The sequence below is a fragment of the Coregonus clupeaformis genome, chromosome 28 (genome assembly GCF_020615455.1).
Source record: "Coregonus clupeaformis isolate EN_2021a chromosome 28, ASM2061545v1, whole genome shotgun sequence".
Taxonomy (NCBI): Eukaryota; Metazoa; Chordata; class Actinopteri; order Salmoniformes; family Salmonidae; genus Coregonus; species Coregonus clupeaformis.
Genome location: NC_059219.1, coordinates 26,101,938 through 26,118,422, shown reverse-complemented (window position 1 = coordinate 26,118,422; position 16,485 = coordinate 26,101,938). Strand labels below are relative to the sequence as shown.

At 42.3% G+C, this 16,485-nt stretch overlaps 1 protein-coding gene across 1 annotated transcript in view; it reads right to left on the bottom strand.

The window, feature by feature from the left end:
- Positions 1–16,485, bottom strand: part of col7a1l (collagen type VII alpha 1-like) — a 70,269-nt gene that overhangs the window by 23,627 nt on the left and 30,157 nt on the right. The window contains exons 20-38 of the mRNA XM_041853214.2: positions 14,842–14,988; positions 13,976–14,260; positions 13,515–13,654; positions 9,330–9,453; positions 7,116–7,259; positions 6,379–6,566; positions 5,956–6,033; positions 5,156–5,173; positions 5,023–5,049; positions 4,832–4,900; positions 3,990–4,070; positions 3,141–3,167; positions 2,359–2,403; positions 2,022–2,099; positions 1,681–1,776; positions 1,311–1,337; positions 794–847; positions 276–347; positions 18–77 (exon numbers count right to left, since the gene is read on the bottom strand). Of these exons, the coding sequence (XP_041709148.2) occupies positions 18–77; positions 276–347; positions 794–847; positions 1,311–1,337; positions 1,681–1,776; positions 2,022–2,099; positions 2,359–2,403; positions 3,141–3,167; positions 3,990–4,070; positions 4,832–4,900; positions 5,023–5,049; positions 5,156–5,173; positions 5,956–6,033; positions 6,379–6,566; positions 7,116–7,259; positions 9,330–9,453; positions 13,515–13,654; positions 13,976–14,260; positions 14,842–14,988 (1,760 nt within the window). The remainder of the gene's footprint in view (positions 1–17; positions 78–275; positions 348–793; positions 848–1,310; positions 1,338–1,680; positions 1,777–2,021; positions 2,100–2,358; positions 2,404–3,140; positions 3,168–3,989; positions 4,071–4,831; positions 4,901–5,022; positions 5,050–5,155; positions 5,174–5,955; positions 6,034–6,378; positions 6,567–7,115; positions 7,260–9,329; positions 9,454–13,514; positions 13,655–13,975; positions 14,261–14,841; positions 14,989–16,485) is intronic.

The window sequence follows — 16,485 nt, the reverse complement described above, 5'->3', positions numbered from 1 at the left end:
GTATGAACTGTTCGTACCTTCTCCCCTGGCTCTCCAAGAGGGCCCTGGACACCGGGAACCCCGATCCCCTCCTCTCCCTGGGAAGAACAGCACAAATCACCAATCAGAATCCTATCATAACCATAATCAGATCAACATGCAGTATGATACCCATGTAAATGGTTAGTATTAAAATATGATATTCGCTGTGGCTTCGTTCAAATATACAGAGGAAACCACAAGATAATATCCCTTCAGGTATACTGTAACTTCTTGATGAAGAAGGACACTCTTACCTTATTTCCCTTTTGACCTGGGAAGCCTGGAACACCATCAATTCCAATGGGACCAGGTAACCCTGCTTGGCCCTGGTTTGAGACAGACAACAAGGAAATTAAGAAAGATGGAACAACACATGAACTAGGAGCTGAAGTCCAATATTTATAAATATCAATGTGGTATTATAGTTTAATTAACACAAACCGAGCATAATAAATAATAATCATTTGATGGGTGCTTACATTTGTCCTATTTCACATGTACAAGTGTGTATTAATACGCATGTGTGAATTGGAAATGTGTTTTTTGCTTATCCCAACTCTCCCTGAGACAACCTCGGAGAGTTGGTTCACGGCCAGTGTCTGCAATTATCAATGGCGTTCCCTGGAGCAATTAGGGTTAAGTGCTTTGCTCAAGGGCACAGACAGATTTTTCACCTTGTCGGCTCTGGAATTCAAACTAGCGACCTTTCAGTTACTGGTCCAACACTCTAATCGCTAGGCTGTTCACCGCATAACAGAAACCAAACACTTACATCTTTACCGTGATCTCCTTTGTCTCCTTTGGCCCCTGCTTTCCCACGCAAACCCTTTCAAAACATCACAAAACACTCATGTTATTTCATTACTAACATACTAGAAAGGAAAATAGGTTAAATTCGGGTTCATCAAGTTATTGGGCAATATTAAACATAGATGTAGCATGAATGGCTTGTATTCATTTATGTTGTATTTATCCAGGTGAGTCCTGTCGAGATAGGAAGCTCTTTTTCAAGGTAGCCCTGGCAAACACAATACATGACCCAATATTAGTTTTGAAAAATGAACACCCATTTCTAGAATCGTCAGCAAAGCCCAAAATGTGTCTTTAAAATGCGATCGATAAAACAAATGCATAATCCTGGCAGCGTTGTTTTATTAAAATCAACACTGTGCCAGTTTTTCATTCCAATTTAGATGAATTCCATTGACTTAGCAAGCACCATCTTCCCTTGATCCAAAACAGTAACTATATTCTTGAATAAAAGAAAAGAGAAAGGAACCACTACTCACTTTAGCACCTGCCTCTCCATGTTCCCCCTGCAAGTGAAGGATAGAACATAAATATGTACAATCAATCAATGTTGTGAAACCCATATCATTTAAGATTGTTAAGTGACCGGCCACAGAAGTTCAATGTGAAAGACATTTTATCATATGAACTGGTTACAACGGAGTCCCTCAGGGATGAGTTTTATCCCCAATATTATTTCCATTGTGTGCCGACAACATGATACTTGTAGCATATATTTTTGAATGACACAACACACATAACATACAGTAAACTCAAAATGGGGTCACAGTCTTGTCGAAGGAATCAGTTCGGTATGTGATATAATAATAACCGTATGTAAGATCTACCCGCAGTATCCATCTGTCTTACCTTAACGGATATCCCTGGGGACCCAGGTGAACCTGACTGTCCAGGCAGGCCTGAGGGTCCAGAGACCCCTGGTACACCCGGAGCCCCTTGGGGTCCCTTTTATCAGAGCAGGATAGGACATTAAACAACAACCACTACACATTTATGGTTATCATTTGTATTTCTTACTCAGAGGAAGCTTGTATTATCAATTATTTATGATGTTGAATGGACAAAACAAGTTATTTCAGGCAATACAATTTACAAACCCTTTATGAAGCATTTATAGCACTTTATAAGGCCTTTATAAAGCCTTACTAAAACAAAGTTGTAGTCTTAGGGTATGTGTTGTGAATACTCACTGATGATCCAGGCTCTCCCTTTCGTCCAGGAACATAATGGCCGTCTCCTATGCCACCTATGACATACCCAGGCTCCCCCTGGCAGAGAGAGGTCAAAGGTCACATAATATCACCTTGTGGTGAACCCGTAGTATGATTACCTAAAACTCTAAGAGAGCGACAAAGGGTTTGGCATAAAAGGTAGAAAGGGTCTATAGGTAGAGTTCAAACTTAAAGCAAGACTTTATTCACTTGACCCTGTTGGTTAGCATTACATTTTATATCGCACAAATAATCCTAACATTTATTATAACATCTACTTGCTTCTAGACTCATGTTGTTGTGCGGTTGGTCTTACCCTCTCTCCTCTCTGGCCTTTTGGACCAGTGATACCAGGAGGCCCCTGTGATTTCAGAAAATAACATTAAAATCCTAATATGACACCATTCACAATGACACACACCTGACAGGAAATCATAAAAGGATGACTGTAATGACATGATTAGGCTGCCACCTGAAGCCACAGGAAATTCAGTTTTGAATAAAGATGGCTGAATGAATAAACACTTGTTCATTGCTCACCAAAGCCAGCTAGTTTAATATTGCATGGTGTCAGAAATAAGCAATAGTTTCACTGCAAGTTAGGGAATCACTTCAACCCCCACAAACTTGGAGCCTTGAGGGAAACATCTCCAAAAATTGGAGACGACAGTTTAAGGTATAGCTGTAAACTAGCAAGAAGGAAATAAAACTGAGAAACATGTGCCTACAGGTGTCAACATAATCATAGTATTATGACAAACTGTCACTCAAAATGCATAATTAGTAATGAAAAAATATATATTATGAAGGATTAAAAGTGGAAGAGTTGTAGAGAACAAGTTGAAAACAGATCCAGGCATTAATGGTCTTATGAGTCATTCTGAAGTACAAGACCTAGGGCTGCATCCCAAATGGCACCCTATTCCCTATATACTGTAGTGCACTATTGTTGACCAGAACCCTATAGGCCCTGGTCAAAAGTAGTGCACTAACTTGGGAACAGGGTGCCATTTGGGACACAAACCTGATTTAGTTTGAGCTTATGGGTACACTACTAGACAGTAATAAACATTGCCTCCATAAGCACTTTGGACATACCATATCACCTGGAACCCCTTCTAAACCCTGAAACAGAGAGAACACTGGCATTAGGAACATCTCATTTACATAAGTGGCATAAGTTCAAATGTAGTTAATAAGCTTGCCCAAAGAGCAAAACTGTCATTTCAACCAGTTTCGCCCACTGGAAAGCTTAATTCTTAGAATAACTTTAATTTGGGGAGTCAGGCACACAGAAGCACCTTCAACAATGTAAATCACAGACACACACGGTAACGGTGCTTAACAGTCCAATACATCGTTAAAACAGGACCATTTTTACATCAGCCTTTACACTGAATGTACAAAACATTATGAACACCTGCTCTTTCCATGATATACACTGACCAGGAGAATCCAGGTGAAAGCTATGATCCCTTATTGATGTCACTTGTTAAATCCACTTCAATCAGTGTAGATGAAGGGGAGGAGACAGGTTAAAGAAGGATTTTTAAGCCTTGAGACAATTGAGACATGGATTGTGTATGTGTGCCATTCAGAGGGTGAATGGGCAAGACAAAGGATTTAAGTGCCTTTGAACGGGGTATGGTAGTAGGTGCCAGGCGCACCGGTTTGTGTCAAGAACTGGAACGCTGCTGGGTTTTTCATGCTCAACAGTTTCCCGTGTGTATCAAGAATGGTCCACCACCCAAAGGACATCCAGCCAACTTGACACAACTGTGGAAAGCATCCCTGTGGAATGCTTTCGACACCCCATAGAGTCCATGCCCCGACGAATTGAGGCTGTTCTGATGGCAAAAGGGGGTGCAACTCAATATTAGGAAGGTGTTCCTAATGTTTTGTACACTCAGTATACAATAAGACTGTTTCTTTCTTTGTTATATTTACCCGTTGCCCGGCTGAACCTGGGGGTCCGGTTCGTCCTGGTCGTCCTGGCAACCCGGGGATACCATCTGTTCCAGGAAGTCCCTGTGAAAAAAAAAATATATATTGTCCGTGCCAAAAAATACACTAGACTGAGATTTGATTTCCCTTTTTTTATTTTGTTTTTGGCTTCTTTATCCGTTTTGATACTGCTTTCATTGTTCTACTACAAACCTTTATGTCGTATGTTACTGAGAAAAACAATAAAAATGTTGATCACACAAAACAACATTACACAACCATGGGTGGTCCTCTGTAGCTCAGCTGGTAGAGCTGGTAGAGCTGGTAGAGCACTTATAATAATATAATATAATATGCCATTTCGCAGACGCTTTTATCCAAAGCGACTTACAGTCATGTGTGCATACATTTTTATGTATGGGTGGTCCCGGGGATCGAACCCACTACCCTGGCGTTACAAGCACCATGCTCTACCAATTGAGCTACAGAGGACCACATACAGCAGCGATTCTGTCAACTGTCATCATCAATTCTGACACACTGCCACTTTGATGTTACAGTGCCTTTCATGTTTCAGAGCATCAGCTATGGGGTTGTCTTTATACAGAAATAAAAAACTAACAAACACACACCTACACACACACACACACACACACACACACACAAACACACACGCGCACACACACACACGGCTGAGATCAGCACCGGGTCAGCCACACACAAGGACAGTGCCCTTGAAACAGTTGGGGTTACGTGCCTTGCTCAAGGGCACAGCACTCTGCTGTATCAGTGTGTATAGATGATAGCCTACATAGACAATGTATGATGACAGAGTTACCACTTACTCTCTCTCCTTTCTCTCCTTTGGACTTGAGGCCAAATGACTCAAACATCGCAGTGTTTTGCTGGAGTCTCTGTAATCAAACAAATGTCATGGAATTATGGCAGATTAATGAATGGATGGCTGGGTAAACGGATGAATGGATGGATGAATGAATTACTTAATGAATGAATTAAATAGTGGTGTAGAACATACCAGTCCACCATTACCAGAGCCATCTCCCTGTGAGTGACAGAGAAGAACAAGAGAACAAGGTAAACATGAAGGCGAAGTCCAAAAATCTCATTTAATCATCAAGTCAGAAGTAACTCAATATAACTGTACTCACCTTTTCACCTTTCTGCCCCTTTGAAAGTGAATTAGAAATGAGAAAGAGATTAATCTATTAATCAAATAGAAAAAAAGTCAGCTAAAGAAGGAGCCCAGTGGGCAATGACGTCATTAGCAGAACTGGTTGGAATGACATCATTAGCAGAACTGGTTGGAATGACATCATTAGCAGAACAGGTTGGAATGACATCATTAGCAGAACTGGTTGGAATGACATCATTAGCAGAACTGGTTGGAATGACATCATTAGCAGAACAGGTTGGAATGACGTCATTAGCAGAACTGGTTGAATGACGTCATTAGCAGAACTGGTTGGAATGACGTCATTAGCAGAACTGGTTGAATGACGTCATTAGCAGAACTGGTTGGAATGACGTCATTAGCAGAACTGGTTGGAATGACATCATTAGTAAAACTGGTTGGAATGACATCATTAGTAAAACTGGTTGGAGTGATGTCATTACCAGAACTGGTTGGAATGATGTCATTACCAGAACTGGTTGGAATGACATCATTAGTAGAACTGGTTGGGAGGATGTCATTACCAGAACTGGTTGGAATGAGGTCATTAGCAGAACTTGTTGGAATGAGGTCATTTCAACCAGTTCTGGCTGTTGAGAGGGAACAAACCATAGATGTAGAATATATTATATTTCTATGGGACAAACTGGGATACATGATGCTGACACAAATAATGAAAAAGGCAATGTTGATGATATGATGATAATGATGATAGTAATGTTGATGATAATAGTAATGATAATGATGATGATGATGATGATGATGAGAAGGACATACCTTGCACTGTAAGGGACAGGGGCCCTGGGGTTTGGTCAGCTCATCAGGGTCATCAGTTGGAGTGTCCAGCTGGGCAGACTAATAAAAGAGGTCAAACACATTGATGTTGACCTTATTATATGACCTTGAATCATTATCAATTACATCATAATTTCTACCTCGTGAACATTCTAATTCCAGCTGGAGGGCGAGAGTAGCCCACTCCGATACACAGCTGAATTTCACATCTCTGTCATGGCTGCTTGACAACATTCCACACTTCATACTTATCTAGCTATGATCCCAGCTAAGGAGACATATTGAGCAGACATTATTGGCAAGCTAAAATGCTTTAAAACAAGCATGTTGTTCCAAAAAGTCCTGATGTAGTACCTTTCATTTCAAATGATATATTAGTTTCATCCAGATGTGTGTATTCTGTACCTCGTCGTGTTGTCTGAACTCGGAGTGCAGCGCCTCGCTGCAGATGTTGCTGATGAACTCTCTCTCTATGGAGGAGAAGTCGTCAAAGTCCCTGGCGTAGAAGATGTTCTGGTAGCTGGCTGGATACGCTATCTTCTTTAGCTCGTCCATGTCTGCGTTGGCCACCCCGATGGCCAGCACACTCACGCCTAAGAGAGAGGGGAGTGAATATCACAGAAGAACGTGACAATACATGACATGACATAATTATGTAATGCAACATGATATAATGTTATACAATGCAATATACAGCAATATGAAAAGTCAAAGGCTTTTGACAAGGAACAGGTACTGGATATCACTACATGTATCAAAGACAGGTGAGATATGCCTGTGTAGATTAATCTGTGTTAAAGAGATGTTTTCAGGAGTTTGCGTGTCAGTAGCAATGGCTCCTAATCAACAAGAAATAGAATGGCTACAATCCTTAGACGTCCCAACACATTGACCATGGTTTTGACTAGATGGTATACAGCTACGAACGGACGTTACTTTTAGTAGCAGGTTAGGAGAATTAGGTTAAGGTTAGGAAAAGGGTTAAGGTTAGCTAAAATGCACTCCTAGCCTGCTATGAAAAGTAACTTCCGTTCGTAGCTGTTTACCATCTGGCCACAACCTTTGAACCCCAGTACGTACATTATGGCCTTTGACCTCTCACCCCCAGTATGTAGAGTATGACATTTGACATCTGAACTGACCATAAGCCTGTGCTATCCTGGAGGGTTGCTCCACATCATCCACGGCCCGGCCGTCTGTCAGCAACACCAAGACATGTGACACCTCCTGCCTCATCCCCAGAGACTCCTGGAACAGCTCCTTCAGAACGTAGCTCATCCCCTTCCCTATGGAACAACAAGACATTCACTGGCAATATCGCTATCAATATGTACACACACCAGTGGAGGCTCCTCAGAGGAGGAAGGAGAGGACCATCCTCAGTGAATTTCATAAAAAATAAAAATAGTGAATAGTTATTATTTTTTGATAAAACTATACTAAATGTATTCACGTCACCAAATAATTTATTAAAACACACTGTTTTGCAATGAAGGTCTACAGTAGCCTCAGCAGCACTCTGTAGGGTAGCACCATGGTGTAGCCGGAAGACAGTTCGCTTCTGTCCTCCTCTGGGTACATTGACTTCAATACAAAACCTTGGAGGTTCAAGGTTCTCACCCCCTTCCATTGACTTACACAGTAATTATGACAGCTTCCGGAGGACGTCCTCCAACCTATCAGAGCTCTTGCAGCATAAACTGACATGTTGTACACCCAATCAAAGGATCAGATAATTAATCTAGTCCTGAAAGCATAAGCTACAGCTAGCTAGCACTGCAGTGTATAAAATGTGGTGAGTAGTTGACTCAAAGAGAGAGACAGACAATAGCTGAACAGTTTTTAACAAACTAATTTCTTCCAAAATGAAGGAGAAGCGAGAGATAAAGAGACAGAGAGAGAGCTAGCTATATTTCGTAGTAAATATTTTTTTCACTTTCATTTAGTTAGCATCGAATGCAGCTAGCTAGTTAAGCCTACTCAAACACCAGGCTCAAACAGAGAGGAAGGGATGGGGAGGTAGCTGACTACGGCTATCCAACACTGGAACTCTTCCAAGTCAAGGTAAGCTTTTGGTTTTATTAATTTATTGCCACCGGGGCCTGCTGGTGTAACTCCTAAACTGCTTGCTGCTGACTGTACACTGTACTGCATGATTGTAGCGGGTTTACTAACGTGTTAGTTCTAGTAGCTATGTTGACTATGACATGACAATGATGTAGGCTGTGTGTAGCAGTTAGCGGTCATGATATGAAGGTTTGGCTTGGAAATGTTTTTTCACCTGGTCACAGACAGTCCACAAGCGAAGGGAGAAGGTGAGAGGAAGAGAGCGCGTAGATAGAAGGAATTATATATACAATGAGCTGTTGGTATTTGGCTGCTATGAAAGTGAACTGTGTTTGTGTTTGATCAGGGGTGTATTCATTGTGCCGATTCTGTTTAAAAAAAATCTTAAACGGAAGCAAATGGAACAAAAAGGGGATAAACATAACTGAATTTGTCCAATATAAACTCTATTTTGCAACTAATAATTACACCCTATATCAGCTAGATGCAGGCAAGAGTGTGCAACGCGGTATTGAAAGTGTCACTGTCTGTCCATGTGTCACTGTCTGTCACCTCAAATCTTTCTCTCTACCTTTCTCAGACTTGCTCGCAGGCACAATATAGAGAGTCAATGTGTATTGAAAGTGAATAGGCATGGAAGGTGTGTCACAATTTCAAAATGCAAACACAACTGGAGACCGCTGGTCATTTTTGAAAACAGGCGTTTGACAAGACTAGGCTACGGTAGCTAGCAAAAGAGGGTAAAAACGGTTGCTATCCAGCTGTACACAACTTCAGCTGGCTAGCTAAACATCTTGGCTAGCTTTGGGGCAAAACCAGCACCGGACTCGCGCATTTGGGGCCACCGGGGCACCAACCTCCATGAAGCTATGAGAAAATGTTGCAGTTTTAAAGAAAATTCTACACTTTTTGTCATGGGTCAGAGAGAAAAATTGCTGTTTTATAGCTCATCTCATGCTATTGTTCACATTTTGCCATGAGGCTGAGAGAACATTTAGCAGTTTTAAAGCTAATTTCCTGCAATTCTACACATGTTGCTATCATATGCTATGTGGGGGGCACCCGACCTCCAGGGGTACGTGCCCTGCATGCCCGTTAGGTAATCCGGCCCTGGGCGAAACAGTTAGTTAATTAGTTGTGAAAATGTAAAGCTGTCTCCAAAAGGCAAGGCAAGTTTACTTTTGGACGTTTGTGAGGTCTCCACTTTCAAAGCTTTTAGACATCTGACATTTTTCTACGCAGACAGAGTGTCAGTGCGTATGTGTGCGTGTGTGTGTGTGTGTGTGTACCTGTTTTGGTGTTGCCTCCTCCATAGCGTACTCCTCTCAGAGCCTTTAGTACAGAGTTCCTGTTCTTGTAGTCATTCAGTTTGAACTCTATCCTTGGTTCATCACTGTAGTGCACCACTGCTATCTGAGGGGAGAGACGGGACAGTCAGTGGCAATTACCTACATTCAATAACAAAGTTATCTTATCATGACATTTATCATTCCCCTTCATATTGCCTATATAGAAAATAAAGTTTGAATGAAATACAGCAAGAGGCAATAACAGAATGCTGTTTACACTGGTACACTAGGGTACATACTTTGGGCGGACTGAAAAAGGAAGATGATTGCAAATGTCCTGTGCTTTTAGGTTTCAGCTTTGAACATATTGCATCTAAAACATTGTCACAAAGTTTGCAACAACAACCAAGGCCTTAAACTCCAAAAGAGCAAGCCAAGGTGAGGGTGACCAGGACCTTAACCCCTAAAAGAACAAACCAAGGTGAGGGTGGCCAGGACCATATATTCACTATGATGGAGCTCAGTAGTATACACAGTCCACATGACAGGACAGTCAACCAGGTACACTTCAGGTACAGTCCACATGACAGGTACAGTCAACCAGGTACACTTCAGGTACAGTCAACCAGGTACACTTCAGGTACAGTCAACCAGGTACAGTCAACCAGGTACAGTCAACCAGGTACACTTCAAGTACAGTCAACCAGGTACACTTCAGGGACAGTCAACCAGGTACAGTCAACCAGGTACACTTCAGGTACAGTCAACCAGGTACACTTCAGGTACAGTCAACCAGGTGCACTTCAGGTACAGTCAACCAGGTACAGTCAACCAGGTACTCTTCAGGTACAGTCAACCAGGTACACTTTAGGTACAGTCAACCAGGTACACTTCAGGTACAGTCAACCAGGTACACTTCAGGTACAGTCAACCAGGTACACTTCAGGTACAGTCAACCAGGTGCACTTCAGGTACAGTCAACCAGGTACAGTCAACCAGGTACTCTTCAGGTACAGTCAACCAGGTACACTTTAGGTACAGTCAACCAGGTACACTTTGGGTACAGTCAACCAGGTACTCTTCAGGTACAGTCAACCAGGTACACTTCAGGTACAGTCAACCAGGTACACTTCAGGTACAGTCAACCAGGTACTCTTCAGGTACAGTAAACCAGGCAGTGGCGGCTCCTGAAAAAATTCTCAGGAGGGGCAATTTTTCTGATGATTTAGGTGACCTACACACATTTTTAAAAAGATATGTCCAGCAACAACATGAAGACAGGGGCAGCATATAAGTCAATACCAGAATCATTTATTGACTGATCTCAGGGAGTGCTCCTAATCTCAGCTTGTTACCTGTATAAAAGACACCTGTCCACAGAAGCAATCAATCAATCAGATTCCAAACTCTCCACCATGGCCAAGACCAAAGAGCTCTCCAAGGATGTCAGGGACAAAATTGGAGACCTACACAAGGCTGGAATAATAATAATAATAATAATAATATGCCATTTAGCAGACGCTTTTATCCAAAGCGACTTACAGTCATGCGTGCATACATTTTTGTGTATGGGTGGTCCCGGGGGATCGAACCCACTACCTTGGCGTTACAAGCGCCGTGCTCTACCAGCTGAGCTACAGAAAGTGGATACTCATGGATCGCATCGCAATTGTAAAATGTCAACACAATTGGAGACACCACGTCATTTTTGGAGACATGTTATTGACAGTAAACTATTGTAGATGCGACTGCTAACTAAATAAAACATTTTAGCTGGCTAGCTAATCATCTTAGCTAAATGTGGGCCAAACAATTCAGTTATTTACCGTTAATTTGAGGGATTGGGGTGAAAGAAATCGAGTTACATAGTGATACTTTACGATATACTGTATTGACAATATCGCAATATAACCATATCCACCCTGTCCAAAGTCTCTACTTGGTCTCAGTTCTCCAGTAAACTTGTGATTATCAACACTAACCTCATCGTTGTGGCGGCGGACAGCTAGCCTGTATCCCTCATCCAGTTGAGTGGCAATGTTATTTTTTCGTTACGTACCATTTTTTGGAAAATCCTCGGGTGTAGGACTTCCCCCTTTAGTAGAAACCTGTTGAATTATTAAATTTGGTCTGGGAGGTCCTAATTGTTTCGTTGCTCAATTTATCTTCATTTGTTCACCGACAAAAAGGAAATTCTTTCAAAGACACAATCGAGTTGCACTGAAGCCTAGCCATGTTGATAGTAGTAGTGAATTGATTGACGCTGCTACCCTCTCTTTTCTTAGTTACGTTCATGTGACGAAAGCGTAAGTGCAAGCCCACAGACACCCATTGAGATTGTATTGAAGGCTCTGAAATTTGAAAAAATAGATTTTACATGGGAGTCTATGACAGAAGTTCTAAGCGATTTTCAATCTGACTGAAATCGCCCCAAAGGGGGTGGAGCCATTTGAAGCACGACTTTAGCCTGATTCGACATTTAGTGGCAGTGTGGCACTGTGGCAGATCAGACGTATAGATTACAACACTGATAACTACTGTTGCCGTGATATAATTGATTAGAAAAAAAATCCCTTCCTTTTCCCGTTTGGCAGTGCGTCGCCCATATCGCCCTATTGAACAGGCCGTCCCTGAAACCAGGTACACTTCAGGTACAGTCAACCAGGTACACTTCAGGTACAGTCAACCAGGTACAGTAAACCAGGTACACTTCAGGTACAGTAAACCAGGTACACTTCAGGTACAGTCAACCAGGTACACTTCAGGTACAGTAAACCAGGTACACTTTAGGTACAGTAAACCAGGTGCACTTCAGGTACAGTCAACCAGGTACACTTCAGGTACAGTCAACCAGATACACTTTGGGTACAGTCAATTAGGTACAATTCAGGTACAGTCAACCAGGTACTCTTCAGGTACAGTCAATCAGGTACACTTCAGGTACAGTCAACCAGGTACACTTTAGGTACAGTCCACCAGGTACACTTCAGGTACAGTCAACCAGGTGCACTTCAGGTACAGTCAACCAGGTACAGTCAACCAGGTACAGTCAACCAGGTACTCTTCAGGTACAGTCAACCAGGTACACTTCAGGTACAGTCAACCAGATACACTTTGGGTACAGTCAACCAGGTACAGTCAACCAGGTACTCTTCAGGTACAGTCAATCAGGTACACTTCAGGTACAGTCAACCAGGTACACTTTAGGTACAGTAAACCAGGTGCACTTCAGGTACAGTCAACCAGGTACACTTCAGGTACAGTCAACCAGATACACTTTGGGTACAGTCAATTAGGTACAATTCAGGGACAGTCAACCAGGTACACTTCAGGTACAGTCAACCAGGTGCACTTCAGGTACAGTCAACCAGGTACAGTCAACCAGGTACTCTTCAGGTACAGTCAATCAGGTACACTTCAGGTACAGTCAACCAGGTACACTTTAGGTACAGTCCACCAGGTACACTTCAGGTACAGTCCACCAGGTACACTTCAGGTACAGTCAACCAGGTGCACTTCAGGTACAGTCAATCAGGTACACTTCAGGTACAGTCAACCAGGTACACTTTAGGTACAGTAAACCAGGTGCACTTCAGGTACAGTCAACCAGGTACACTTCAGGTACAGTCAACCAGGTACACTTCAGGTACAGTAAACCAGGTACACTTTAGGTACAGTAAACCAGGTGCACTTCAGGTACAGTCAACCAGATACACTTCAGGTACAGTCAACCAGGTACACTTCAGGTACAGTCAACCAGGTACATTTCAGGTACAGTAAACCAGGTACACTTCAGGTACAGTCAACCAGGTACACTTCAGGTACAGTAAACCAGGTGCACTTCAGGTACAGTCAACCAGGTACACTTCAGGTACAGTCAACCAGGTGCACTTCAGGTACAGTCAACCAGGTACACTTCAGGTACAGTCAACCAGGTACACTTCAGGTACAGTCAACCAGGTACATTTCAGGTACAGTAAACCAGGTACACTTCAGGTACAGTCAACCAGGTACACTTCAGGTACTGTCAACCAGGTACACTTCAGGTACAGTCAACCAGCTCCACTTCACCCTTACATTGCTATGGTTTTTTTATTGTGTGTGATGTGTTAACATACATTGTGTCTGTTAATCCTAAAATGAACAGTGAAGATTTTGAAATAGTGAAGGTGTGTGACCTCTGACCTGTGTGCCCTGAGGACCAATCACAGGGAAATAGGTGACAACCCGGAACAGGAAGTCCTTGAGCTTGGCAAAGTTATTGGATCCGATGCTCCACGACTCATCCACCAGGAACACTATGTCTGCCTTCACCTTACCGCACACTGCAACACACACACACACATGGAGGTACGCATGCACACACATAAACGTGCAGGCACACACACACACACACGCAGCAACGCAAGCGCGCGCACACACACACACAAACACACACACCGGTCATGGTGACATTGATAGTGGTCGTTAGCAGACACTATTATCATCAGACAGAACATTGCTAAATGAACATGGTGAAATCTACAGTCTTAAGAAGTAGTCTCTAATGGAGGTAAGTGCTGTTATTCTGAGGGTCTGTTAGTTTGCTCTGCTTGTAATGCCTAACAGCTATTCATCTATATACGTACTATAAATACAGTTGTTACCTGGCCCTGGTCCAACAGTTGTCTCTGTATCCAAAACCAATGCGTTTCTGGTAGTGGTGGTGAGATGGCCGACGTTGGTGGTGGTTGCAGCTGTTTTGACAATGGTGGTGCTTGGGGGTTTCTTGGCGGAGGCGGTGGTGGCCTTGGAGGGGGCTTTGGTGACGGGGGAGTGGGCCGTGGTGGTGTTGGCTGCATTGGGGTGGGAGGCGGAGAGGGTGTGAGGGGGGAGAGGTGCAGGCGTGGAGGGTAAAGACTGGACAGGCACCAGAGGACGGTCTTTGGCCACTGTAAGGAAATATATTAATATGCAGTAGTGTAGTGTTGTGCTTGGACACATTTTACATTATATACTGTATATATTATATATTACAGTTGTAATGTCACATACACCGGCTAGGTGCAGTGAAATGTGTTGTTCTACAGGGTCAGCCATAGTAGTATGGCACCCCTGGAGCAAATTAGGGTTAAGTGCCTTGCTCACGGGCCCATTGGCAGATTTTCCATCTTGTCGGCTCAGTTATTCGAACCGGAGACCTTTCGGTTACTGGCACAACGCTCTAACCGCTAGGCTAGCTGCCCTACACCTACACCATAGTAATTACTGAGTAATAACTTAAGTAATTACCTAGTGAGTACATGAACCAGCATGTCCTGTATGATAGACGGTTTCCAGTGATGTGTATAAAAATTAAATGGACAGCTCTCCAAACGTTGCATTTCTTACAGCTTTAATATCTGCAAGGATATCTACAAGGATAGCAGCAGTCAACATTTTTTGTTGTTGTTGTTTTTGAACTTTTGAGTGAGCACGTTGTTTATTGTTCCAGTCTATTGGAGCCATAATGTGAAGAGGTATTAAGCCTTACCTATCTTGTGGTAGATAGAGTTGATGGGTCCCTCCACCTCTCCATACAGAGGTCTGATGGTGAAGATGTAGGTCCTGCCATACAGCAGATCACTCAGCTTAAACATGGTGGCAGCAGGGCCAAGCTTCTCCTTTTTGGTGTCCAACTCTGAAAATAAAAAGTGTGCTCATATGTAGTTAAAAAACTATCAATTTAACCTTTATTAAGGTAAGTCATTGGGAACAAATTGTCCACAGGTTGGTCAAAGGGGTGAACAGTTGTAAAAAGTGACAACCACAAAAAATTGTCATCCCTCTAAAAACACATAACACAGCCTAATTCCAAAGGTGACTCAGATTGCCACATCACATTAACAGTTTGGAACAATTGACAATTTACAGGACAAAGTCACCATTTACACCTTGATTTCGCCCCCGCGGATTATAATTATTATGCCTACATGATGATTTCTATTCATTATGGCCTCCAAACACTTCACATTAAATAAAAGGGGAAGATGAAAGCATAGTTCACGCTGATAAAATCTCCAGCAAGTAGTCTTCTCGTGTGACAGACGGAATAATTTGGTTCTGGGTGCCGAGATTACCAAAAAGTGACTGGGACATGAAAGACAATCCCTGACATTACATTTGTACTTTAGGCAGTTTATTGAAGGAAATGACTTGGATAAGAGAGTGAGGTACTGTCTAAATATGCCCACCCACTGCCATGCTCACACAAAGCCACAAAGTCATTAACACTAGGCCTATACTGATGTCACTGTCAAAGGCCCCATTCCAATTGTATGAATGTGCTTCCTTCCTTCTCCTCTTCCTTGAAATTGTAGTGTATGATGAATTATGACTTTGCTAATGTTTTCAAGTGGAACCTGAGAGGAGGTTTATTCAGTTTTAGAGGGAGTAGTTTTGTGGTGACACACCATAGAAGAGGAAGTCTGTTAGGTGTCCTCCTGGGATTGGTCTGTGGGGAACACCCATATCAGATTACATAGCATATATACCACAGTTGGGAGAAAGGAAGACAGAATAATCATATTAGAGATGGGGCGATTATTCTCCGGGTATCTGCAGGTATCTGTAAATCGACGCTGTAACCCTTTGTAATGAATAAACCTTATGATGAAAATACAGCGTCAGCGGGTCCTCCTTGTCAACACAGCATTATTAGCAACGTTAACTCGACACTACAAAATAATCACTGATTATAAATGACTGGCAGTTGAAAGCCATGTGGGGGAGCCCTTTGGTTCACCTACCCAGTCATGTCTAGTCAGTGACTACTTCAACATTGGGAGACGGGAGGGCCTAAAAACTGTAGACATTTTTAAGGAAGATCTTAAGAAACACCTTTCTAGCTGTGCTTTTACTTAGGGTGCTTTTAGTCATACTATTTATTTTATACTATCTATTTTATGTATTTGTATTTATTTGAATGCATTAGTCTCTTACGTCCACATTTGTTTAAAATAATTGTCTCATTTTGAAAACAGTGTTTTTATCTTTCTCACCTTTTATAACTGTATTTGTTTAAGAATGTTGAATTGCATCATCTGTCAGTAATGTGCTGTATAAATATTTACATTTACATTTTACGTCATTTAGCAGACGTTCTTATCCAGAGCGATTTACAGTTAGTGAGTTATTG